The following is a 27,376-nucleotide window of genomic DNA, read 5'->3' as shown; positions in this document are numbered from 1 at the left end:
TTCAGTAAGAAAAACAAGAAAACCCACTGACTTCCCTGGCCCCTGCATCTCTTATCTGTGGGGGGCTTTCTGAGAAACTGGTCAGTCTTTGGACCCCAGAGCCTGATTATAACACAAAATAGGATGTGTTTGTCATGGCTTTGGCAGAGCAGGAGCGCCTGCAGAGACAGATAGGTCAGGCATGGTCACGGTAACAGTGGTCAAGCAAGGAGCTATTATTTGTTGTCATTTATTATCTACTTTGCTTTTTTCCTTATACATTAAATAAATGTGTTCTTTTTTGGGTGTTGATGCATGAATTTCTTAGAAGCTTGGGAATGATGCCATATCCCAGGATTCTTCCAGCCCAACCTTGAGCAGCATGGAACGGCTGGATGGAGGTGGGGCAGGTAAGTCAGGCCATTGCCATCACCCTTTTAGGAAAAGGTTTCATTATTCACATGTGACTGATAGAGAAGGTACATTAGAGTGGAGAGGCTGTGTTATGTGTTTTCAGCTCTCACCGAAACACATGGCCCTTCACCTGCCCCAGCTCCACCTGGGGGCACACTCCCCCTCACTGTAACTTTGTACCTGGGCAGGACACCTTTTCACATTAACAAAAGGGAGAAACTTTTGATTTCTTATTCATTGAAAACTCCTAAATTGTGGGCATTTGGGCAAAGGAGGGGTTGAATGAGGACATGGCTGATGTTTTTAAAAAGAAGCTTCCCCATGTAGCCACTCATCCCCATGAAAGATGAGTGGCTACTTGTGTAATGTCAGGAATGTTCTTCCCTTGCAGCTAGAATATGCCGGAAATAAGTCTGTTTTGTCCCTCTGACATTTTAGGTATAATAAAAGAATAAGATAACCTGAGATGGAAACTGGATAGTAACTCACATATTGTGTGTTGAAATCCTCATTTTGCTGTTTAAAGTTCTTTTGCTTAGCTATAATATCTTTATGCAGTAAGAGTTGGACAATAAATCACATTTTACTGGCTTATTTTTGCCAGTTGTCTGGTTAAATTAAGGCAGCAATATGGATAGAAGCAGGGATGGGATGACATTTCTGGAGCCGTTCTCACCAAATGTGAGATTGTGGCTGTCAGCATAGCCTGGCTGACTCAGAACCTTCAGCCAGAGCCCTGATAAGCATCCAGAACTAAGGCCCTTACACTTGCTTATACCTGCCAGATCTGAGAAAGACCTGGAGGCTTCAAATGCATTAAGAACCACTTTTTCCTTTGTATGTGAGTAAGGAGCTGTACACTAGTAAATGAAAAGCTTGTCATCTCTGGAATATTCACGGGTGATCAGGAAAGCACCAACATGTCTATTGCTTTTCTAGGAAGAATTTTAATCTTTCACCTGCAGGTTATATTTCTAAAAATATACTAGAGGAGCATGTTTCAGTTCAAAAATGTCTGTGATGAGAAATGACAATAAATGAGTATAACAGTTTGTACCAGACTTCTAGCTTCAAATCACTGGTTTCTTTGACTTTTGATTTTTAAGGTAAAAGAGTGTGCTTTTTAATTTTAGTGCCTAAACTACACCCAGGTCTTCCAGAGAACCGCTTTGTTTTGGGATCCCCAGAAAAGAATGCCAAAGCAGAGCCCAAGGTGGAAGGAGGCGCCAGGTCTCGGAGCTCTTCCAGCACGCCTACCAGCCCGAAGCCTCCTTTGCAGTCCCCCAAACCCACCCTGGCAGCACGGCCCATCATTCCACAGAAACCAAGAACCACCTCAAGGCCTGGTAAGGATTTTGCTGGTCAGGGAGTCTCATCCTGCCTAGGGGGCTTCCCTGGGCCAGCTGGATGGAGTTCCTCATGTGGTTTCAAGAGCTGCTGGTGAACAGGGTGGGCACAGGGGCTTCTTCTGCAAGAGGGGATCATGGGAGACTTGGTTGGAGCTGTGAGAATGATGAGGGCTGGGGGATGTCTTTTTCAACTTGAGACCCACTGTGTACAGCTAGGGGCGCTGAGACTGTCATTGCTTTTAGGGCTACAGGTTTGTTGGTGGGCAAGACAGGAAAATCAGCCTTATGCTGTGTTGCCCCATCTGCAGTACTTGACCTCACTTTCTGAAATCTGTCTGCAGGTGTTTAGACCCTCTAAAAAGCTGCAGTTTAAGAGTGAGAGGCACAAGTAGGGGAAGCACAAGCATGTCTGGTAAACGGACTTGGTAAACTATGGGCCTGGTTTTGTAAATAACGTTTTTTTTTTGTTTGTTTTGAGATAGTGTCATGTGTCGCCCTCAGTAGAGTGCTGTGGTGTCACAGCTCACAGCAACCTCAAACTCTTGGGCTTAAGCAATTCTCTCACTTCAGCCTCCCAAGTAGCTGGAACTACAGGTGCCCGCCACAACGCCCGGCTATTTTGTTGTTGTTGTAGTTGTCAATGTTGGTTAGCAGGCCCGGGCTGAGTTCAAACCCACCAGCCCCAGTCTTTGTGGCCAGCGTCCTAACCACTGAGCTACAAGCGCTGAGCCTGTAAATAACGTTTTACCTGACACAGTCATACCACTTATGCAGTGTTGTTTATGCTATGGCTGTGTCCACACCACAGCGACAGGGCAGAGTAATTCAGATGGGGCCATACAGGGTGCAGAGCCAAAATGTTTGTACTCTTGGGCCCTTGACAAAAATGTTTGCTATCAGTTTAGAAAATCTGATGACAGAAGAAAGTTAAAGATATTAAAAATGGATTAGGCTCTGCTTTATTCTCTCAGACAAAAAACCACATTAGGGCTTTTTTTTTTTTTAATCTTTCTGTTATAGGCATTTTCAAACATTTACAAAAGTAGAGTGAGTAATATAATGAACCTCATTTCAACTCTTCACCTCTTCCCTTTATTCCTCTCTAAAACTTAGGCAAACAAGACTAGAGATCCATAGTCAGATTATTTAATGATACGTAGTCAAATCCTCCTCCTCCTCCTCCTCATCACCAGCATCAGTATCCTGGCTAGTTTTAATTGAGCAGTAACTCTATGCCAGGCACCGTTCCAAGCGCTTTATGTGGATGAACTCTCAGTGTCCTCGTCACTACTCCCATTTTATAGATGAGGGACAGAGTCCCACAACTGGTGACTAGTAGCCAGATACTGTGACTCTGCTGCCTGTCATGGTAATCACCCTTCTGCGCACCTCTCCCCCATGGGCATGTGTATTATAAAGTAGGATGCCCGGCTCATAATTTATCAATATGCAGATGACTGGGGTCGAATGAGAAAAAAGGCAGTATCCTGTGTTTTTAAACTCCTTCCACTTGTGGGTCATTCCCATTTTCTCTCATACATTCCTTTCTCTACCTGAGCTACCAGCCTGATGGATATTCCCGGGTCTTCACAACCCATTAGTCCCTTGAAAAAACCAGTGAACAGTCTCCAAAGAGAAGCCACAAAGAAAAGGGGACCCTAACTTATTTCAAGGAACTAATTCTAATATAAACTACTTAGGACTTGCTAATTTCTACTCAAGCTTTTTCTTTTTTCTTTTTTTTTTTTTTTTGTAGAGACAGAGTCTCACTTTAGGGCCCTCGGTAGAGTGCCGTGGCATCACACAGCTCACAGCAACCTCCAACTCCTGGGCTTAAGCGATTCTCTTGCCTCAGCCTCCCGAGTAGCTGGGACTGCAGGTGCCCGCCACAACGCCCGGCTATTTTTTTTTTTTTTTTTGGTTGCAGTTCAGCCGGGGCCGGGTTTGAACCCACCACCCTCGGTATATGGGGCCGGCGCCCTACCAACTGAGCCACAGGCACCGCCCTACTCAAGCTTTTTCACAAATCAAAGTTCTTTATGATGGGGAACACAAAAATATTTGTGCTTATAAGATGTGCCTTAATAGAAGAAGTAGAGAGAATGAAAGCAAGAAAATTGTTAATTTTTTTATAGAAAGCAAGTAACTACCCAAAAAGGAGACTTGCTCCTAGCATCTTCATCAGCTAGGTGTGTCTCTAGTCTGAAGAGAGGAAATAGCTCTTAGGCAATGAATCTGACCTACTTTGTAGAGGACAGTAGTCACCCTTAGCCAATGTTTCTCTTTCTGTGTTTTCAGTTACTTGTGGTACAGCATAATAAGATACTTTGAGAGAGACCACATTCATGTAACTTTTATTATAGCGTATTATTGTAATTGCTCTATTTTATTACTATTATTGTTAATCTCTTACTGTGCCTTAGTTTATAAATTAAACTTTTTCATAGGTATGCGTGTAGCAATAAACATATCAGTATTATAACTGGTTTCAGACATCCATTGGCAGTCTTAGAACATTGTTCCTGCAAATAAAAGGGGACAATTGTATTTTGACTCCAGTTTCTAATGCTGAATATAAAACTAGCCGAATTCCCACTGTTCTGTTGCAAAAAGCTTTTTAGTTTGTTGACTAAAAGTATTCATGTATTTCGTAGCACTTAGTATATCAAGAATTATGTTAACCAACTGATGTTTTTGTAGAGTTTGAGAGTTTATCAAGCATTTTCAAATACGCTATCTCATTTCCCCTCCACCACAGTTCTAAGAGATTGTGAATATAGATGGTGTTATCTTCACGTGTCTTATCACATCCCCGTTTATATAATGAAGCAAGTAGGAGACAAACTAGAAGTATAAGACCAGTGAGACCCTGGCTATAGGTTGTCTTTTATACACATGACACTCATACCAACTTGATAATGACCTTGCTGGTAACAATGCAGAGAAAGGAGTGACATTCTGGCAATTCTTTCAATTAGAGTGAAATCACACTGGCTTTGGTATTAATAGACTAGAATTCTAGTCCTAGCTATTTTGTCATCTTTTTAGCTTAGCAGGTCATTTAATCTCTTCATTTGTCCCTTGATCAAAGTCCTTTCTGATTCCTATAGTCCGTGATTCTAGGTCATTCTTAGTGATGTCATGATGTGTATGTAGGTACTATTATATACATGCAGTAGACACACACACACATACATTTATGTATGCATGTATATCGTGACTACTTTACTTTGAGAACAGATATAGTCAGTGGATTATAAATATGACATATTTTAAGAAAACCAAACTGCCTTTCTGTTTGAGACAGAAGGAACATGTGCTTCATTTACAATCTAATTTTCAAATATTAGATCATTGAAAGTCTGTATCTGCAGGACAGATTCATATCTGCAGATTTTAACCTTTCATAAGTATTCATTATTTTTCTGTCTGTGGTTTGTGTCTCTACTTCCCTGAGCAGAGACACAAAACTAATTTTTGCCCAGAAAAATTCTATAATGCTTTTTAAAAAATAAATCATTTGTATTTAAATATTTACCGTGTTTGTGTTCTTGGAATCCCGTTTATGGAACAGTTTGATTCATGTGCTTGTGTCTCCATAGAGGACATCCCAGATTCTCCACCTGGCCCGAGTTCCCCTAAAGTTGCTCTTCTTCCACCTGTCCTGAGAAAAGTTCCTTCAGACAAGGAGAGAGATAACCAGAGTAGCCCCCAGCCAAGTCCCAGGACATTTCCCCAGGAAGGTAAGTTCCTTTTTCCCCCCCTCTGAGTTAGCTCTCCCCAACGAGGGCCATTTCAAAAGAAAGGAATTAATCCTTGAGTCAGCATCTCTTAGATTAGATTTTTGGAATCAAAGTAATTTCTTATTTCAGAAACCTGATTCAACGTAATTGATAATATTAGATCTTAGTGAAAAGGAAAAGCAAAGCCGAGATACCCATCCCAGAGGTTTAACTGCTTTGCCAAGAGTATTTAGTAATAGATGTCCCTGAACTGGTTCCCAGTAGGTGTGGAGCTTCCTAAACATGATTTTATGACCTATTTGGCACCACCCGTAGATCTCTAGGTCTCATTATTTCCAAGAAAATCTTCCCCTAGTTGGGGTAAATCCCCATTGCTAAAGTTTAGGAGCTGCTCACCCAGACCTGAGTGACCTTGTTCACCTGCATGTGCTCACTCAGCCATGAGGTCAAACCTTCCTTATTCTCAAAAAGTGTGGCACCTGCATGGACATCCTTGAAGTCATTGAACTGTTTTCCTCCTGATTTGCTGGCGGTAAGAGCACAGCAAGATAATCCTGTGACTTGACTGCTTTCATCCCAAATCAGATTGAGTTGTGATCAGTTATCATCAAAGGTTAGGCATGGTTGTGGCTTCAGCACCTCTGATGATAACTGGTTTCAACTCAGGGCCATTCCTTTCGCCCTCTTCCCCCATTCTTTTAAAAGCACAATTGATTTGGCTCCTGTCCTACTATAAAGTGTAATATAAATACTATTTCTAAGCCCTACCTATAAAGAAATTCTAGAGCCATGCAAGTCATCATCTTCATTATGGTTTAGAGTTGCCATGTTTTCTTTTAGATTTATTTGACACTTTAAAATTCTTTGATCTCTCTGGTTCTGGCATCTTCCTATATTGGCCTATTTTCTTTTATTGATAAAAGTCTTGGGTTGAAGTTAATTGAAAGTGTTGCTGAGTACTGTCTGCAGTACTCAGAAATTAAGAAAATAGGGCGGCGCCTGTGGCTCAGTGAGTAGGGCGCCGGCCCCATATGCCGAGGGTGGCGGGTTCAAACCCAGCCCCGGCCAAACTGCAACAACAACAACAAAAAAATAGCTGGGCGTTGTGGCGCACGCCTGTAGTCCCAGCTGCTCGGGAGGCTGAGGCAAGAGAATCACATAAGCCCAAGAGTTAGAAGATGCTGTGAGCCGTGTGACGCCACGGCACTCTACCTGAGGGCGGTACAGTGAGACTCTGTCTCTACAAAAAAAAGAAAATAACATGTGTCTATTTTCTCATCTTCATCTTGCAGATTTATTTGGTGGGTAGAAGCTTCACCCATCTATTGGCTATAAATAAAAGAAAGTGGGGTTTTGACCAGAATTGGTCAATTCTGTGAAAAAGAAACTAAAGCCACAAAAGGCAGCTGGTGTCTGTTTCACACCAAGTAAACAAATATGGGGGTCAGCGTTACAGGCGAAGCCTTTGGAAGACTGTGTGGTGTCAGTTCAGAGTGGCCTGTTCCAGCAAGTGTCCCCTAACAGCTCACTTCTGGCCATTCAGCTCCTCCCTCATTTCTTCTCTTATTTTTCTTACTTTCTGAAACTACTAACCTTATGCCTTTACTTTCAAGGCAGCTAAAAGAAGCTAGATAGAGAGAAAAGAGAAGGGCAGATGGGGTAGTGGTGTTAGGTGGAAATGTTCATCTCATCAAAAGCAATCAAAACATTAAAGGAGTTACAAAAGAAAAACCTCAAAAGGTTGAATAAAAAAATAATTATTTTAATATTTCGGAAAAATGATGTTTTCTAGATGCCCAGTTAGGGGTGTCCAGCCCATGGCCTACAGGCTGTGTGTGAATTATGTGAGAACTTTTTTTGTTTATCTGTTGTGGCAGATATCATGAAAATTATACATGGATCTTCCCCCCACAAGTGACAATGTGTGTTAGGAAGCCTCTCTAGTTGACAAAGTGGGTGAGATACTGGATACCACTAGCAGGCTTTTCATTACTATGAAAAAGTTGTGTTTTTTTCCCCAGGAAGTTAGGATGTATTGCTCCCCAAATATTTCAGAGCCTCAGGGTTAGATGTCTGATTCCCTTTCTCACTCCTCCCAGTAGCAAATAAAAGGAATGGATCATGCTCTCCTCTTTCTAGTCAGATGGTAGGGCGGCTGAGTGATGGAGACTGTGACTTTCCCATCTGGGATCCAGAATAAGCTAATCACAGGGATCATTTATCACTTTGTATTGAAATTAGACTGAAAATACACATGTAGTCTGAGAACAGTCTGTAAATGTCAGATGTGGTAAGAGTTTGACCTTAGTTTATTTACCAGCTTGTCCACTAGGGGGCCTTAGGAATGGTAGCAACTTGTATATTCCATCTTGATCTTTATGAACTGTTTCTGTTGTGTTCATTTCTGTTTTCTTATATATATTCATGCTGGTTACTTCATTTCCCTCTTCTGCGCTTCCCTTTGGACTAGCGTGCCCAACTAATTTCTGAAACAGGTAAATTGCTATGATTCTTCTGGATTATTCCATAGTGAATGTGGTTTTCATTACTCCATTGTGGAATCAAAATGGTAATACTGAGTTTTTTTTTTGTTAGTACCTTTTTGGGGCAGACTCAGAGCTCACTTCATTTTGCACGACATTTCCATAATGTTGGCTGTTGAATTCTGTAGATAATGATGTATCTGCTCAGGACCAACACAGTAGGTTGCTTGAATCCTAAGTGGGGTGGGTAAGCTGATATTTCATTTAATATTAATATTTTTAATATTAATGTCAACACATTGATGTATGTACTAATATAAAGGGTAAAATGAATCCCTTTTCCTCAGTAGTGCAAAGAGGAGATTATTACAAAAGACATTCAGATCATGACAATCTCAAGCCTTCCAGTAGAGGGAAAAGACCTTCAAAACTGTACTCCATCATTGCAGAAGAGGAAGTGAATGCAATTGGGCACAGGAAGTCACAGCCAACAAATGGTTAGAGCCTTCGATTATCATCCCCCACTGACCCAAAGCTTATGAACTGGCACTAACAAAAATGAACTTTAATTGAGTACCTTCTTATCATGGGACTCGGTCAGGGATTAGTCGTACAACAGAGTATTGTTATTTTTGGTTTAGTTTTTCTGCATGGCAACAGGATGGTCCTTCCATTTGGGGCAAAAAATATTGTCTTTAAAATCTAAGATCAGAAATACTTATGAGGAGGATTAAGTTACTTTGGTGACTTGTCCTTAAATTTTTGTGATCATGTGGGGTTGTTTTTATATTTGGGGTCATGCTTCTTATTTTCTTCCTTTATATCCTGACTTTTTCTGTTAGGTTTCAACTGAGATTGGATAAAACATTCTTAGAACAATAGAGCTTATATCCTTGGAGAATATTGGCTATCCTTACACTCTTTAGGAAAGGGTCACTAAAACACCGCTCACTAAATGAAGACTTTGGGTCGTCATCTCTCAGTGAATATTTTGTGGGCCTTTAGTGAGAAATAAAAAGCACCAATTAATTTATTAACCTTTAAGAACAATTTATTCTATTTTCTGGCACTTAGGCTATGACTTCTGTCTTCCATTTGGCCCACTAGTAAATTCTATAATGTTCCCAAAAGATAAAAAGAAGACAGATTTCAAATCAGCTTTATCCTCCTATGGGACATTTTAGAACAAGCATTGCTTAACTCAGAGAGGAAATGCCTTTTCTGTGACTAACCTATTTATCAATTTCCTGGTTAATAACTTTTTATAAATTGACTCCAAAAATCTTTTAAAGGAAATCATAGTATCTTTAAAGAATATAAAATACTGTGATATGTGAGATTTCCTTAAAGGACTTCTGCTTTTGGAATTAGACTTTTTTGTGCTCCTGTAAAACTTTATCAGGGAGTGTAGTTAGGCTCCCAGGGATTAGGTGCATGGCCCAGCATTGTAGCTATAACTCCATGCACTTAACTGCCTCCTGAGAAAGCATTTCAGAATACAAGTTAGTGGAAGTGACAATATTATAGGGATAACTTGTCTTCCTTACAAAGGAATAAACCATTCTTAAATGTTAGTACTTTATTATCAATAATAAATGTCCTATGATCTACCTCACAATTTAACAGCCCAATGAGTTATGATACTTCAACTAGGAATTATCAACCTAGTTGATAATTATCAACCTTTAAGAACCTTCTTTGATAATAGAATTTAAAAAGCATCCACCAACTACCCACCAGCAACAGCATTTGGACCCTGCCTTCTCAATCAATACCAAGGGATAAGGACTGTGTGCTTGCTTGCCTGGTGTTCTGGCACATACTAGCTAGATGACAGGGTGGATAAGGATGTCCTTCAGGACATAAGGCAAGGTCTATAGGTCACATAAGGAAAAGAACTTCTCTTTGGACCAGGTAGCACCTGCCTTAGAATAAACCAGCTGAGTTAGCCCTTCACTTTTATTTCTTGTGTAGTAGACTTGTTTATAGAAACAGAGTTCTTCTCTCTACAAGCAATTTTCTCTGATAGTGTCAAGAAAATCTGTTATCTTCAGTCATAGTAAATGGCATTTACTTTCTGAAGAAAGGTGGAGTTATTTTTGAGATTGTATTAAGCCAGAATATCTATTGCATTTTTTGTTAAGGCATCTGAAGTTACATAGGTGTTTCTAGATTCTGGAAATTTACATTTGAACTATTATATCAATTGATTTATATCTCTCTCTCTTTTTTTTTTGGAGACAGAATCTCACTTTGTCACCCTCAGTAGAGTGACACAGTATCATAGCTCATAGCAACCTCAAATTCTTAGGCTCAAGCGCTCAAGCGATCCTCTTGTCTCAGCCTCTCAAGTAGCTGGGGGTCTCTGTCTTGCTCACACTGATCTTAAACTACTGAGCTCAAGCAATTCACCTGCATAGACCTCTTAGAGTGCTAGGATTATGGATTGAGCCACTGCACCCAGCCATATATTTCTTGATTATTAACAAAGCGTCAATGATGCAGTCTTCCTTCTTGAAGAGGTCACTAAAAACACTTACAACACACACAGAGACACCTCCTTCCCAGTACTGCATTGATCTTACAGTAAGGCTTTGAGTTAGAGTAAAAAGAGAATAGACACAGAGATAACCTAAATTATAGAAAGGTGAGGAGAAGAAATTCTGTGTCTGTCCCAGATTTTTCCATGACTCCTTTAGCTTTATTCTCATTGGGATGGGCCATGTCAAATTTCGATGGAATTAAATAGGACCATCTTGTATTTGCTTTTTTGCTTTGGTTTCTTGAAATAATGGTAGGCATCCAAAAGTAATTTTTACAGAAGCTTCAATTAAAGTAATTTTATATATAACATTTTAATTTTGTTTTGTTAGTGCCGATTCCTAGCCCTTGTCTTCACCTTTGAGAATTGTATAGCAGTCTGCTTTCTGAATAGTTTCTGGTTTAAAAATAGCATTTAGCAGAGCCATTCTATTAAACCGTTGCGTGTACCTTCTTTTGAGTCTTCTAATAACATCTTTGTTTACACTAAAACAGCTTTCTTAATTTCCCAAATCATACATTTGTGAAACAAACAGAGGCTATTGTTCTCAAAGCATGCTGCATATTTTTATCCTAATTATTACTTTGTGTAATAATGCTTAATATCTTTTTCTAGAAATATTTGTAACTGCATCTTTTTAGTTTTATATCATTTCCTTTCTACATTTAATTATAAATTGTGATGTTTTTGTTAGAATATATCTTGTTTTCTTGAAGAAAATAGTTGGTTTCGGCTTTGTGTACATTGTAATGGATCCTGTTTGTACAGGGCATCTGATTCTGAGATTCCTTTTATATATCACTCGCTTCTTCCATAATCCAGACTATAGCCAACAAATACTTGGCTGCAGCTTATAGTCTGTAAGCCAGTGAGTGCTCTGTTCTATTTTTCCCACCAGATCCAAGTTCTACTATGTGAGTTATACAAGATAAATTTTAACAGTTGGTTGGCATTTTTGGGCTCTTGCTACAAAGTATAAAAAATCAGAGCTGACTACTGAATACTATTTTAAGGTCATCATCGTGTTTTTCTCCTGGAAGATATGGATGTCAGTTCAGCTTATAATGGAGAAAATATCAAATTTTCATATGAATCTCTAATTCTGAGTTTATATGCATGTGTCAGAGCTTTAAAATTAGCACATATATATACAAAGTCAAATCATCTTCAAGAATACAGATTTCACCTTTGAGCCTCTCTGCACCAATTGTTGCCACTATAGACAGGATGTGAAGATACATGGAGTGTTTGTATTGAATAAATTACCTGTTCATTTACTCAAGTATCTACCATTAATTAATTTTAATGGTATGTGGAATGGTGAAAAATATGTGTGTACATACATGCATAGAGATTCTCCAGCACTCTGAACTGTACAAATAGTTCTGAAAAGGTATTTGTAAAATAATCTGATTTTTTTTTTCCCCTGCATAAAATCAAGCTGCCTATAGGGAGATCTGTCTGAATTTTAAAATGAATGAATATTTTACAAATAAATTCTGCAGTTTTAAGTTTCAAATAGACATAATTCTCTTTAGACCATCCTTTAATAGAAGCCTGACCACACCTACTTCAATATTATTGTAAATAGCACCTTAATTACATACAATCAAATAGCTCTTTCTTAGAGCTCAGAAATAAACTTGACAAAGGACATTTCCACTGTAAAGTTGTTTGTACTAGGGATCTGGCCTAGTAAGGCTGGAGCCTGGGAGTCTGAGAACTTTGGCTTCCAAACTCAACACATTAGCTATGTATTTTAATTCCTTGATCTCCCTATCCTTCAGATTTCTGTCCATAAATGATGCTTACCTATTATACTAGGGACATACCAGCCTGTTCCCATATAAATGGATTCAAAATAAACTTTAAACTCGACAGTTTCAAGGGAGAAAATAAATGTGGTGAATACATTGCTCATTTCTCTTCGGAGCAAATATATTTGTTCTAATTCCTAGATAAAAACAACAATCAAACTTATTTATCCTTCCCAATATTTTAGCTTCCGTGTCGTTATCACATGCACATTCATAATTGGTAGAGTTTAGTCAATGAAGGTGAAAATACTTAGAATGTATTTTTAAATAATGTTACCACATAGTGAAATGCTTTGACAACCCTCTTGAAAGAACAGGCCATTTTTCCTCTTAGTAACTATGTTGGATAAATTGCGGTTTTTGCTTTCATGTCACCAACCCAGAAACCAGGGTATTAATTTGTTCATGTTTGCTGTATCCTCGTCATTTCCCTGCTGCTGCCCTCTATAGCCCCCAGTCCTAGAAGACTCAGAAGCCCAGGGTCAGTGACTCAAAAGAATCAACATGTGGAGACGGGAGGACAGTCTGCTTTTTTGTAGGAAGAGTCCCATGTTGGGTTTCTATGTAGTCGCATGATGTAGTGACATAGGGTTATCTCAGTTTTTTTCTAGATCAAACATTTTTGATCACATGAATTTCTCTAGTTTCAGAAAATGCTCATCTTTTTATGTCACATTATGTAATGTGAACTAGACCTTAATTAGACAAGGAAGCTAAAATATTGGGAAGGATAAATAAGTTTGATTGTTGTTTTTATCTAGGAATTAGAACAAATATATTTGCTCCGAAGAGAAATGAGCAATGTATTCACCACATTTATTTTCTCCCTTGAAACTGTCGAGTTTAAAGTTTATTTTGAATCCATTTATATGGGAACAACTTGTTTTGGTTTTAATTCAGAATGAAAAAAACTTTCTATCAAATATCACAAGTAATGCTCTTATCTTGAAGTTAGATTTATTATAAATCATCTTCATAATGAAGATAGACATCTTTCTTCCCCCTGTTCTTCATACTTAAAGGACTCTTTAAGTATCAAATTGGCTCTGTGACAAAGGGGAAAATCTTTATAAAAATTTATTTACTTTTTTTTCTCAAACCTGGCTTATTAACCATTTTCAAAGGACCAATATAATTTTTTCACCAAATGCAAGCTTCAAAAGTAGAAATCAATTGCAATATTTGTTTGTTGCTTTCTCCCCCAATCTGAGAATTTGCCTGAAATTATTGGACAAAATGAAGTCAAATTTTTAAAAAAAATTATTTAATTTCATGAAAGAATTTTTTCCTTTCAGAATTTTGTGTAATTTCCATTTCATATCCTTAACCAAAAATTTAAATTTTTATTGTTTAGAGATCAGAGTCTGGCTTTAATACCCAATTGGCAAAAGAAGCACTTTATTATGCTTGCATTTTGACTACAGAGTCAAGGAACTTTTACTTCCTAAAACACTCTACAGTGGGTTAAATATTTAAATAGCTAGTTCCTGGCAAGATGAGTTTTTCAGCAGAATGCAAAGATCAAAATGATAAGAACTATCAAATGAATCCCACAGCTTTTTCAGGGTTGACACAATGTGTTTTTCTTTGGAATATTCAAGTAGTTGCATCTTTCTTCAAGCCACACAAAGTGTATGTGCTTGGCATTTTTAGCTCACGTGGTGTCTTTACAATAGACAGGTAGAGTAGTATTTAATAACCCTTGATAGCTATGCTGGAGTATGGCATCTGAACTTTTTTCAAGGTATCAGAGCAGTGAAGCTGTGGTATAGTTGAAAAGAACATAGGCTTTTGAGAGAGGCAGGTCTATTTTAAATCCAGGTAAAACATATCTTACAAAATAGTTGGGAGGAGTAACAATAACAAAACCCAGAGTACGTGACACATGACAATGGCTCAGTTCCATCGTGATTCTCCCATCGTGCTTTGTAAGGTCTCAGAGGATTCTTTACATTTATATGTAATCAGAACAGGCAACAGTAATGGTAATTCTTTCACTTGGAGGTTGATTCCAAAAGGGTTGAATATCTCATGGTATTTAATTTGTTTTCATAAGACATTATTCTTTAAAGTACTCTTAGAGAGTGAAACAGGATTTCTGAGCCACAGAATGGTCTGGCAAAGATTCTTGGGGCCTTTCCTACTATCCTGCTTCCAAAGCAGGGATGACCAGCCCTAAATTTGCAGAAGGCATCGAATGGGACATCTGTCTAGCCAGCGCCTCTTCAAGCCCGTGCCTGCCCTGTCCTTTCTGCTGTTTAAGGGGGCAACCCCACCACCATGCAACAGAAGGCATCACTGACACAGAACAGATTAAAGGCGCTCCTCCTTCCTGCATCTCCCCTCTGTCCCCTACCAGCCTTGCCGTCTGGGTCCTCAGATTCTGGACCCCATCTATGATAGGTTCACCCTGTCATAGACTGGTTTTTGTGTGTTTTCTTGCTTTAATTTGTTTCTGCTTTTGTTTTAATTTTCTGTCTGGAGCCTCTAAACATAATGGCAAGTTGGTTTCTGAGAAAATTAATCCTGAACCCTTCCCTTTGCCTGGCTTTTCAGGCATCCTGCCTCTTACCACAGTGCCTCAGGCCACTGGTATAGCTTTGCATGAAACTGAGTGACTTCCCTTTCTATTTTAGTTGCAAGGAGAAGCTGGGGCCAGCCGGCCCAGGAGTATCAAGAACAAAAGCAGCGGTCCTCCAGTAAAGATGGCCATCAAGGCAGCAAATCTAGTGACTCCGGGGAAGAAGCAGAAAAAGAGTTTATTTTTGTGTAAAGGTCACCCTTGCAGAAGTCTTCCTGGGCAGGGTGCTTTTGTTAGCCCGCAGAGGGGAGCCAAGGGCAACACCTGTTCTTCCCAGGCCTTCTTCCATTTTTTTCCTGGTGCTTTATTCTGTTCTTTTTCTTTCTTTCTTTTTTTTTTTTTTGCCTTGCAGTATAGAAACAGATCCATTTCTTGGTAATTGAAGTACATTTGTTTGGTCTTCCTCCAACCCGTGGCGTTTGCTTTCTAAACATTCCTTCATATGCCTTTAACAAAAGCCAGCAATTATTCCTTGGGCCCTACTTGAATTTTTCTGAGGCAGCTACCGATTGCCCTGCAGGATGAGTTTTGAGAGGTAAATGAAGTAACTGGACACACACTCACACAAGTAACACCACCCAGCAGACCATGAGGGTACTGCCGAATGTACCTGTGTCAAATATGCACATGATTCGATATAGCAATTTATTCTTGATGTATGCAATTGCACATTGTAATTATATTAACAGAGCACACTAATAAATAATTTGTATAAATTATATATATTAGATCTTGGGTATGGTTTTTACATTCTCCCATGGGGAACTTGTTCCTTCCTGATGTGGAATTGTACATTTAAAGTTGGTCGGTGACCTCTGCATACCATCAGCGAGCACAGCTATTAAGTACAGAGTAAGAGAGGCCCACAGCTGATTCTGCCATGTGCCCAGATTAATGTATATAGTTGATTGGAATGAGCTTTTATGAATATTCATGTTTTTGAAGGCCTTTAATTTCTGTCTGCATATTAGCTTTTAATGTGTGATTTTAAGAGAGAATACTTTGACACCTGTAAAAAAAATCAAAATACTACTCTTTATAACACATTTCACAAATATTCACTTACATTATAGGCCGAAGGTATTTTATTCATATGTATATTTATACCAATAAAATGATTTTACAAGTGGAATGTTGACCTTTTCCAGTTACTTTTTTAAAACATAGGATTGGCTTGTGGTGTTGAACTTTGGTTTTGTTTCCAACATGTAGAATAATCAGCTCTCAGATAATGGATCTGGGAACCATTGCCTTCAAAATAAATGTAAATTCCTAATGCCACTGCCTGTTTTAACCATGGGGAAAAAAGATAAAATTTACCTGAAAGGATTTATTAGAATCTATGACATGTCCTTCAAACAAAGATACCCTCAAGGCAGATTGTGGACTTACTGACTTCTCAAGGTTCTTTGGGACTTTGACAAACCAGATGCCACCTGATTCCTGTTACCCGTGTACAGCACCAGTGGAAGTGGAGAGAACTATGCCTAACCCCAGGAACCCAAATAATCCAGGTATCACTTCTATTTGTTTTGGGGATGCATCCATTATATGACTATTGAGCAGGCTGATTTTCCAATTTTATTTTTCTTTAATATGTTCAGTTAAGGTCTACTTAGCATAGGCTAGACCATTGGCCAGCAATTGGTCAGTCATGTGTTGTGTGTTGGAGAGAAGTCAATTGCCATTAAAAAGTGGCCACTAAAAATTCAGGAAGGGGATAGTGGATACCTGGTTCTTTAGGAAGAGGAGAACAGCCTGGAAAAGTCGGTCTCATGACTTTGACCCTGTGCTGTGTTAACTCATTTCCTCATACGATCCAGCTCATTTTGTTGACTCTTCATTTTAATGCTCCATTTGCAAAAAATAGTATTCCCAGAGAAAATAATTTTGCAGCTGAAGGGAAAACAGTGAGACATTTTCTTTTGCAGAGAAAAAAGGAAAAGAATTGCATGCTACAATCCCAGTAGGTAGGACAGCCCTGATTTTTCAACAGAGAAGTTGCATGTGTCTTCAATCCCGAGTGTGAAACTCCTAAATCGAGGTGGCCTTCAAAGGATTTTTTGTTTAACACTTTTTTTACTTGCTAGATTGAAAGTGCTGCCTAAATGTGGCCCTGCAGTAAAAATCATGGCATTTATTCTTTCTTGCTCTACTCCACTTTTCTTCTTCCCCTCAGAGCAAGATCATGAACCAACATCACTTTCTGTGGCTTGTCAGGGAGCCCCAGTGGGGAGTCCTGGTTGGGAGGCTTTAGATTGTTATGCTGATCTTAATTGCTACTTTCTTTAAAAGGTGCTGCAGAAACAGTAGAGGTTTTCTAGACCCTCAATGTTGTCATTGCCACATTGAGGTTGTTTTTCCTAAGTTACTCCAAATAGAAAATTACTTTCCTAAATTCCTTAGCCCAAACCCTAATCTCTTGACCCAAATGCTAAAACCAGCACAGGGAGACAGACAATGGAACAGAAAGAATTTATTTATTTATTTTATTTTTGAGACAGAATCTCACTGTATCCCCCTGCATAGAGTACCCTGGTGTCAGCCTAGCTCACAGCAGCCTCAGACTCCAGGGTTCAACTGATCCTCTTGCCTCAGCCTCCCAAGTAGCCAGGACTGCAGAGAGGAGCCCACCATAAAAACGCTTGGCTATTTTTAGTAGAGATGAGGTCTCATTCTCCTCAGGATGGTTTGGAACTCCTGAGCACAAACACTCCACCAGCCTCGGCCTGCCAGAGTGCTAGAATTACAGCTGTGAGCCACCATGCGCAGCCCTTTCTTAAAAAAAAAATCTTAACCATTTTAATTTCTTTTTTTGTCTCTCCTGAGTTTTGACTGGATGAAGCAAAACTATACCTAAATGCCATGCATTGAGGTGGCCTCTCTTCTCTAGCTGGAGCATACAGGCTTTCTGCTGCTCCCTGAGCTGCATCAGTCTAACACCACAGCCTCCTGCCTCTCTCAGCTCAGTGACACCACATCACAGAGCTGACGGCAGGAATAGGCTTGATTCACTAAAATGGGTCCTAATTTAATCTGCCATGATTAAGTTGTTAAGGGCTGGCTATCCAATGTTTGTGTCACATGCCAACATGGGAGAAGGGGGGAATTCCGCTTCTGTGCAAATGACCATCACTAGCCCAGAGTTCTGGACTATTGACCGCTGTCTTACACTACCATCGAAATCACCAAGGCTCTAAATATGGAAGGCATTTGAGAACCACAGATTGCATTTCAGTATTTTTTAGTCTCAAGTCAGATTTTAATCTTGTTTCATAATAACTTGAATTTGTAGCTTCCTTTTAGGGGCAATTTACATAGAGATTACGTCTTTTTTTATTATTATTAAATCATAGCTGTATACATTAATGCGATCATGGGGCACCATACACTGGTTTTATAGACCATTGACACATTTTCATCACACTGGTTAACATAGCCTTCCTGGCATTTTCTTAGTTACTGTGTTAAGACATTTATATTCTACATTTACTAAGTTTCACATGTACCCTTGTAAGATGCACCACAGGTGTAATCCCACCAATCACCCTCCCTCCGCCCATTCTCCCCCCTCCCTCCCCTCCCTCTCCCCCTTCCCCCTATTCTTAGGTTATAACTGGGTTATAGCTTTCATATGAAAGCCATAAATTAGTTTCATAGTAGGGCTGAGTACATTGGATACTTTTTCTTCCATTCTTGAGATACTTTACTAAGAAGAATATGTTCCAGTTCCATCCATGTAAACATGAAAGAGGTAAAGTTTCCATCTTTCTTTAAGGTTGCATAATATTCCATGGTGTACATATACCACAATTTATTAATCCATTTGTGGATCGATGGGCACTTGGGCTTCTTCCATGACTTAGCAATTATGAATAGGGCTGCAATAAACATTCTGGTACAAATATCTTTGTTATGATGTGATTTTTGGTCTTCTGGGTATATACCTAGTAGAGGAATTATAGGATTGAATGGCAGATCTATTTTTAGATCTCTAAGTGTTCTCCAAACATCTTTCCAAAAGGAATGTATTAATTTGCATTCCCACCAGCAGTGTAGAAGTGTTCCCTTTTCTCCACATCCACGCCAACATCTCTGGTCTTGGGATTTTGTGATATGGGCCAATCTTATTGGAGTTAGATGATATCTCAAAGTAGTTTTGATTTGCATTTCTCTGATGATTAAGGATGATGAGCGAGTTACGTCTTTATAATCCACACTGAAAATCTGTCTCATGAATTAGAATTTCTCCCTAGTCAAGAGATTTTTTTCAAAACTAGTAGAGCTAAATTGTTTTCTTCAAGGGCACTGGCCTTGCCATTATTGCAGGGTTGCAAATTTGACTAGAACTAGGATAATCCATCTATAGTTTCTAATTGCAGTTTGCATTAACTCAAAATGAGGCTATCACTTAACCCTGTGTATGTACATTTCCTGCATCCACAACCAAGCCACTACTTTCAGGATTAGGCACAACTCTGCACCTCCCTTGAGATACATTGACCATGAGGTTTCTCCTGACAGTAAAAGCACAATCTTTAACCTTAGTTCCTAGAGGTACAAAGGAAAGAATTATCTCAAAGACAAGTATTGTCAGGGTGGAGGACATGTTGACTTGCTAACTATGTGGTCAGGGAATCCTGGATGCAGAAAAACCACTGCTGAGAAGAAAAGCTTGAGCTTACAGCAGTGAACCCCTGCAGAGAATTTCGAGATGAAATCACAGGAAACCTCCTGCTGGGGTGTCCTTACCCATGGAGGAGGGGCTCTGGGACTGGCCCTGTGGAATGGGAGGTGTTCTGGCAGGTAGAAGCTCATTTTAGAGACATTCCCAGACTGATTCCAAGGGGTCAACAGGCTTCTCATTGTCTTCCTTCGGGTCCTCAGAGGAAGGGAGTGTAAAGGCAGAATGCTTCCACTTAGAGCAAAGAGTCCAAGTGAGCATTTGAGGTTGCTGTGAGCTGTGACGCCACAGCACTCTACCCATGTCCATGGTGATCGCCTTATTGTTTCCTCAGCATTCAAACCCTGCTGGGTTGAGATCTTAAAGCTCTCCAGAATCCTTCAGAGGCATGTCTCGCAGTGCCCTCTGACAGTAGTTCCTGTGGGGTTCAGGAGTCTCTGAGCCTATCTCGAGTGGAGGTTTGATCCCAGCAGGTGCAACGGAAAGGCCAAGCCTTAGGTCCCCAATAAGAGGCCCACCCTCATAACCTCCTTGAGACCTTCGCACAATGGCAGCCCCCTGGCCGCTGAGACCTTCCCAGTATGGCTGTCTCACCTGCCACCAAACCAATGGCAAATCCACTCAAACCTGCCTGCCATGTTCAGATCCATCCACTCTTCCAAGCCTTACATTCAATGTGCAGCTTCCCCTAAGAACTGAAAACTGCGGAAAGGCTTCCTCCCATTCCCAGACCTCCATGGAAAGGCCAGCTATTCCCTCTGGCTCTCAAAAACTTGCCTAGTTTGTCAGATCTCCACCGCTCCAGTTCATGTACTGTATCCAGTATATCACCATCTCACGTGGACCTCAAGCTACAACTGCAGGGAAGGTCCCTGCACCAAATGGCCCAGTTCTCTCCCCTTCCCTGGTTGCACTAGGAGAGCTCAGCCTAATGGTCCTTCTGGTCTGCCATATTGCTCCACCCCTCAAAATTTGTTTTGAAAGTTCTTTTTTTGTTTGTTTCTTGAGACAGGGTCTTACTCTGTTGCCCAGGCTAGAGTGCCATGGCATCAGCCAACCTTACAGCAACCTCAAACTCCTGGGCTCAAGTGATCCTCCTGCCCCAGGCTCCCAAGTAATTGGGACTACAGATGCCTACCACAACATCTGACTAATATTTTCTCTCTTTTTTTTTTTCAGTAGAGAGAAGCTTTCACTGTTGCTTAGGCTGGTCCTCAAACTCCTGAGCTCAAACAATCCTCCTACTCATGTCTCCCAGATTGCTAGGATTACAGGCATGAGCCACTGCACCTGGCCTCTTTTAAAAGTATTTTTAATAGAATTAGTTTCCTTTGTAATAGTCTATGTAGGAAAGAGCACAGGGTTAAAAGTGCTAGGCATTAGGGACAAAGTAATCAGGGAAAAAGCCAAGCATCACTGCTGGCCATGAGTACTGAAAACAATGCTCACCAGACACAACATACTGTCCCAGCCCTAAGTCATCTATTAGCAGTGATAAAATTAAGGCAAGACAGAAGTGCAGTAAACAGAATGTGTTAAGAGTTCAATAATGCAGCTAAAGATAAACTACTTGTTTTTTAACCTTTACTCTCTCTCTTTGAAGCTTTTCACTGTGCTATATTTTCTGAGTCTGAGACTTCAATAAAAGCCAGTGAGAAATGCTGGGAGGGTCTTATCTTCCTCGTGGAGAGCTTGCTGGTGTTGCCCTCCCGGGGTCCCTCTGTTCAATGCAAATGGACTGAGTAGGTGTCACATCAACAATCTGTATCCTATTTATTCATATAAAATCTTTTTTTCTGAAAAGGTGCCCCTTGACGTCATTAGATTGCTAGAGGACTAATGGTTCATGCAAGGTTAGGAACACCTCAAAGAGCTGCCACCAGGCCCAGTGGTGCAGAGCAGAAGCACTCATAGACCTTTCTGGAAAGGAACAAGAAAAGGCTCTTCTCATGAATATGCATTCCTTTCCACTGCCTCCTTAGCCACTTTTTATTCTCCTCTATCATGAGTCCCTAGGATTCCCCCCAACCCCAGTACAAAAAAATGTATAAAACTAAATCAATATTTGTGAGGAGAAAATGGTTTCCAAAGTTGGAACTGGAGCTCAACCTTTAGTATAAGTAAGGCATTGTCTTCAAGGCCAGCTTGGAGGGAGTGTGGTATGGGTTCAGCTACGTGTACCTGTTGTCAACAGATACAAGGCAAGAGAGTTTTCCTCCACCAGTTTGAACAGCTAGAGGACTTCGTTTTAGAAGAGTGGGCCCAGGAGGTTGTTTTAAAATGTAGGTTTTATTAGTATGCAGGTATCGTGAGGTCAGCAGATAAGGAAACCACTGCCATTGAAAAGATAGTTTGTTCCTTACAGTTCCCAAGAGGAAGGGACATACCAAGCTATGCAGGGCCACATGGTGAAGCAGCAGGTTAGGTCAGGAGGCAGAGAAAGCTAGGAGAGAACATGGGCCGCAGCTTTTATAGTATTCCCCAAGAGAAGAAATGGGTGAGGCAGGGAAGCCAGGTTTAAGATTGGCTAGTCTGAATAATTTCAGTAGGCTGGGATATAGTAGCTGTCCAGAGTTGTCTAGTACCTGGCCCTGGGGTGATTAAGGGAGCAGCAGCCTGAGTGTGAGAGCCCCTTAGAGGAGGGTGTAGGATGGGTGGGCTCTGGATTGGTTATTTTGCATATGAAATGTACACTTCTAGGTGATTCTTTTGCTATCTCAAGGAACTGGCTAGCCCTGAGGAAGACAGTCTCTTCAGTGTCAGCAAGGCTCCCAGATACCAACATATCAGAATTACAGAAAATATTACAAAAAGGCATGATTAATACACAGGTCACCTAGGTTTCCTGGCTGAAAGGATGGAGACAAGGTCTGCCCCTGTAGCCTCCTAGGAAACGAACCTTCCTTTAGCACAGATCTGAGCAGTGACAGAAAATAGGACCCACAGAGCCTCTGTTTAGATAGACATAGGCCTTACAGGAATTTTTGCTGCACCCTGGCCTCTTGCCACCCTCCCCCACACCCTTTGTTCTCCTGATGGGCTGGCTGGTGGAAAGGGAGCTTGGATTTCCCAGCATTGTGGGTCCCAGTGGAGGGTTAGAAACCAGCACCCCTGAGGGCACTCTTATGGTCCAGAAGTGGTGGGCACAAAGAAGACTTTGGAGTTGACTAGAGTGGGCCTGTCCAAGTAAGAGGAACAATCCACCCCATCTTGTTGCTGAAGGAGCACCCACTCTGGGGATATCACAAATGGCTTGTTCTGAAAGGCTTTGCAAACCACCACCACCTTCTAATGATGTAAAAAAAAAAAAATCTGTGTCACCAATAAGTTTAATTGAAACAGGAGAGATTTAAAGTTCTGGGAGCATGAATATATGTTAATTAGATTGATTTTTCCTGGAAAGGGCAAGAGGAAGAATCTTCCATCTTGCTAAATCCAATTTTTATTTAATTGAATTATGGGCAGAAATTAGCTCTCCAATCATTCTTGAAAGGAAAACAAACCAAGCCCTTGAAGTGAATGAGGAGATGCAATACAGCCCAGACACTGACACCCTCTGTGCTGTTAGCACCAGGCACATGGAGCCACCATGGTAGAACCCCCACAAGCAAGGCAAGAAAACCCCAAGTGTTCAGGCTATTGTTTCTCATTCAGCTAACTTGTCCATTACTAGTTGAGCATCCATTATGCATCAGGAAATGATCTGGGTGCTGGTTTTGTAAGACCAAGTGCCCATGGAACTTCAACTCATGGAGTTACCAGTCTAAAAGAAGAGAGAGAAAATAAACAAGTAAGTGAATGATTGACATAATTTTATAAAATAAATGCTCTTCACAGTGAGGAAATAGGCAGTGACGGGAAACAACTATTTGGACAAGGGAGGGCTTTTTATTGTCTATCTTGTTATTTTCTATTAATTTTAGCCTTCCTAATTGTGGATTCTGAGATATGCCACCCAGATTGCCATTTAGGAATAACAGGCTTATTATTTCAGCTGCCACCGGCAGGTGACTTCAGCTGTCGGCTCTGTGAAGACTTGTCTTACTTGAGAGCCAACTTGCCCAAAGTCATATCCTCCTCCCTGGAGGCTCATCTAATACCTGATCAAGGCAGAAGCATGAAGGTCCCGACTCAGGACAACTTTGAAAGGTCACCCCATCCTCAGAACTCTTCTCAGGGTAGGCTAAGGCCTCTGTTGGGACGGTGTCACAGCTCAACTTTCCCTCTACCCAATCATGACCCTTCCTTTCCCTTCCCTTTGACAGTTGTTAATTCCAAGGTCTGGCCACCTGTTACTATTGGCCAGTACGCAGAGGTGGGGATAGCTCCACCAAACTTTGTCAGAAGGCCAGCGATTCTGGAGAACAGTGGGAGTAGCCTCTCTAATACTATTCTGTTCTATCATTTCCAAAATCATAGTTTTATACATAAAAGTTCGAAGTAAAAATCATGTTAATCTTTAAACAACAGTAATCGCATAACCCATGACCTATAATAAACAATAATCAGCGTTATCCATAACCCCAAACAACATTCCAATTCAAAAGTTAATCTCCTAAATCAATTGCCTTAAACTACTCAAGATATGCTTTTAGGTTAAAGCCAAATTCAGAAAACAGCGGGAATGGGAGACACGAGGTAAAAGTCACGTAGGACCTAAACCGACCAGACCAGCTGTGTTGTCTCAGCCCTAGCCTGACTGACTCCATCTTGTTCTCACTACATGTGCTCTCGAGGGCTCAGGAACCCTCCTGCACGCTAGTCTCCACCTCAGAGCTGGCTTTTTGGTGAACCCAACCTGTGATAACTTTGAAAACATGAATTTAAAGTGATTCAAATTTATGATGAACTTAGGTAACAGGACATATTTATAGTTCATATCCAATATTCATTGGTAAACTTCATGGAGACTCCTGAGACTATAAACCTGATCACCTCGCCTGCAAACACTGGCGTTCTACTCTTTTACTCGGGAAGGCACTGGGGGACAAGATGAACCTCCTCTTTTCTTTCAGCCTCTTGGAATTTTCCGGCTGGAGAGTGGGTGCATTTTGGAGAAAAGGTCTGCCTCTGCAACACTCTAGGAGAGAAAACTGACCTTCCCTTAGCAGGTCAGGTTCCAGAAACATCCAGGAATTCCCTTTCAGTTTATTCCCAGTGCCACTGACACCTCTGTTACTCTCCAAGAACTGGGCTGTGATCTCTTCTTAACCAGGAACAAATGAGGCTTCTGTTATGTGCCACACACTAGCCTATGACTGTCTCCTCTCCCTGGAAACCACTCCTGATCCAGCATTACCAGAGACCTGTACAGCCAGGCAGCCGCCCCAGAGAACTTAAGCCTCCTGGTAATTTTTCCAATGCTGCTGGCATTGATGAGGGGGCTTAAACCCTTTAACTTGAGTTTGCCATTTTGTTTCTTTCCCTTTCATCGTTTTGTTCTCTCTTGGCTACATTAGCTTCTGGTTCCCAGGAGAGCCTCCCCTACCTCCTCCCCACCCCCTACCCCCACCCCCTTCCTCATCTCTCTGTTTTCTTGTTGCCAAAGTCTTAGTACCTTAAAGTTCCTGGTGAAATGTTTTCAAATGTTCTAAGAGAAGATACCTGGGGAAAGTATGTTCTGATCTGGAAGGACAAAGGGCTTCCCCCAGAAACTCAAGGATACTCCTGCAAAATCCTCCCCATGGTGACTCAGCTCTTAAGAATTTGTAAAATCTTAGCTTCCTGGAACCTTGAAACTAACACTTGCTTATACCTCTGTAAATCCTGCCAATGATTCAAGACCTCAGATAAAGAGACAGTATGATTGGTCCTTTGTCTGCCTACTTGTGAGTCCTACAAAAGGACAGGGACAGAGCTGATCCCGGAGCTTAGCCATTTTGGACTCTAGTTCACCACGGCTCCACTGGCTGAAATAAAGCTCTTCCACTTTCAAATGTTCGGGTGATTCATTCTCTCCATTGGGCCTTGTTTTCCTACATTTCTATTATCCACAGTTTTTAGGTAAAGAAACTGAGAAAGAGAACGGTTAGGGGCTTTCTGAAAGTCCTTCAGAACGATAGAAAGAAGATGATAATAAGAACAGGCGACCTCCAGTTTTGGCTATATGGCAGGCCTTTACATGCCTTCTATTTAATTTTCAGAGCAACTCTGGGAAGAAGGTAGTATCATTATTCTCATTTACAAATAAAGAATTTAAGGCTCAGAGAAGTTGAGTAACTTAGGGTCATGCAGCTCACAGACCAAGCAATCGATCTATTACCTGTTATGCCCAGGAGTCTCTCAAAGACCACACCACCAGACAAGTCGAATTTAAAGAGGAGTCCTTTTATTGAAAAGCCAGCTGGCGACTGCCTCAGTGTCCCAACATGTGGTTTCTCAGAGCAACCCTGAGTTGTCTGTTAGGTAATTGCCCCAGAGAAAGCTCCTCCCCCAGAAAGCCCGTTCCTACTTTTCTAATTTTTTTTTTTGTAGTTTTTGGCTGGGGCTGGGTTTGAACCTGCCACCTCTGGCATATGGGATATGGGGCTGCGTCCTACTCTGTTGAGCCACAGGTGCCACCCTCTTCCTACTTTTCTACAGACCAAGATTAGCTGTCTCACTCTTAAAGTTACAACTCCTCTTTAAGCACAGGCAGTTGCCCTCTAAGTAACAGAATTGCCTCCCTGCCCCAAAACTTATTTCATCTCCCTATCCCAATTACCCACTGAAAATTTCAAACTTATGGCCTGCCCCTACCGGCTCTTTCCGCCAGAGCAGTCAGTCCTTATTGGCTATTCTACCATCCCATCACCATTCTAAGACTTCCCCTAACCAAACTTATGTAAGGGTGCGCTTTTCTTTTTTTCTCTCTCTTCCTTTCTCTCCTTGGTGCTGCTCTGCAGCATCCCTCCCTCACCAATAAGACCTTTCGTAGAAGACTTGATGGTCTGTGAGATCTCTGCTGGTCGAGTGCCGCCCTTTCTTTGTCTGTGGCTCTGGTTTTTATAGGGCAAAACTTTTTGGGGGGTGGGGCAGCAAGCATTATTACAGAAGCGAAAACGGCAGTTAAAGGGATAGAGGGAATCACCAGGGTAGGGCGGTTAGTCATTTTACACAATGCTATGATCATGAAAGTGATTAGTGATTTTTCTTCCTTACAAAATAGGTACAAACCCCAGTGTCCTAGGGGGGGAAATGCAGGGAGGGGAACTTACAGGTAAGGGTTGTAAAGGGCATGATCATAAAAAGCTATAATCACTAGGGCCACAGTCATAAGCAAATGCATTTACAGTTACACAATGGGAGGGCAAACAAGAGGAACTAATTTTGAAGGTAAAAGGGAGTAAATAGTAAAATGGAGTCAAGCTTGTTCTTTTAACATTTCAATATCATATATGGATGGCATGAAGATCACCATAACACAATCACAAGGGCTGTTGTCATGAGGGTAGTTAGTGACACTCATAATTCTAACAGTTCTAACCAAGGACACTTAAAATACCATGTAATGGGCAGGAAGGTGAGTGGAACCATTTTTTTAATTTTAGCAATAAAATGTAACAAAACAACAGAATCGAGTCAGGCCTGCTTTGCCTCCCCACTGATTCTCAGGAATAAGACTTACAACAAAATGGAGTTAGGCCTGCTTTTCTTTCACCCTAACAACCAAAAACATTCGCTCTTAAACACTCTGCCATAGCAGCCTATCTCCTGAATGCTAGCTCACAGTCACGGGAAGCAAGGGTTAAAGCAGTTGAAAGTGAGAGAAAAGTGTACAAAAAAGTGCATGGGCAGGTAGTTTC

General features: G+C 40.9%; 1 protein-coding gene across 6 annotated transcripts in view; it reads left to right on the top strand.

The window, feature by feature from the left end:
* Nucleotides 1–16,040, top strand: part of CARMIL1 (capping protein regulator and myosin 1 linker 1) — a 346,904-nt gene extending 330,864 nt beyond the window's left edge. The window contains exons 34-38 of one of the 6 annotated variants that reach the window (XM_053602591.1): nt 308–389; nt 1,545–1,739; nt 5,345–5,485; nt 8,316–8,465; nt 14,964–16,040. In XM_053602591.1, the coding sequence (XP_053458566.1) occupies nt 308–389; nt 1,545–1,739; nt 5,345–5,485; nt 8,316–8,465; nt 14,964–15,100 (705 nt within the window). In that variant the 3' untranslated portion in view covers nt 15,101–16,040. Of the gene's footprint in view, nt 1–307; nt 390–1,526; nt 1,740–5,344; nt 5,486–7,955; nt 7,981–8,315; nt 8,466–14,963 lie in introns of those variants that run through there. The other 5 variants (XM_053602590.1, XM_053602589.1, XM_053602594.1 and 2 more) reach the window with 5 other exon arrangements.
* The last annotated feature ends 11,336 nt before the right edge of the window (nt 16,041–27,376 follow it).

This window comes from Nycticebus coucang, chromosome 9 (genome assembly GCF_027406575.1).
Source record: "Nycticebus coucang isolate mNycCou1 chromosome 9, mNycCou1.pri, whole genome shotgun sequence".
Taxonomy (NCBI): domain Eukaryota; kingdom Metazoa; phylum Chordata; class Mammalia; order Primates; family Lorisidae; genus Nycticebus; species Nycticebus coucang.
Note: the sequence above shows the minus strand (reverse complement) of the source record. Positions and strands in the feature narration are given on the sequence as shown.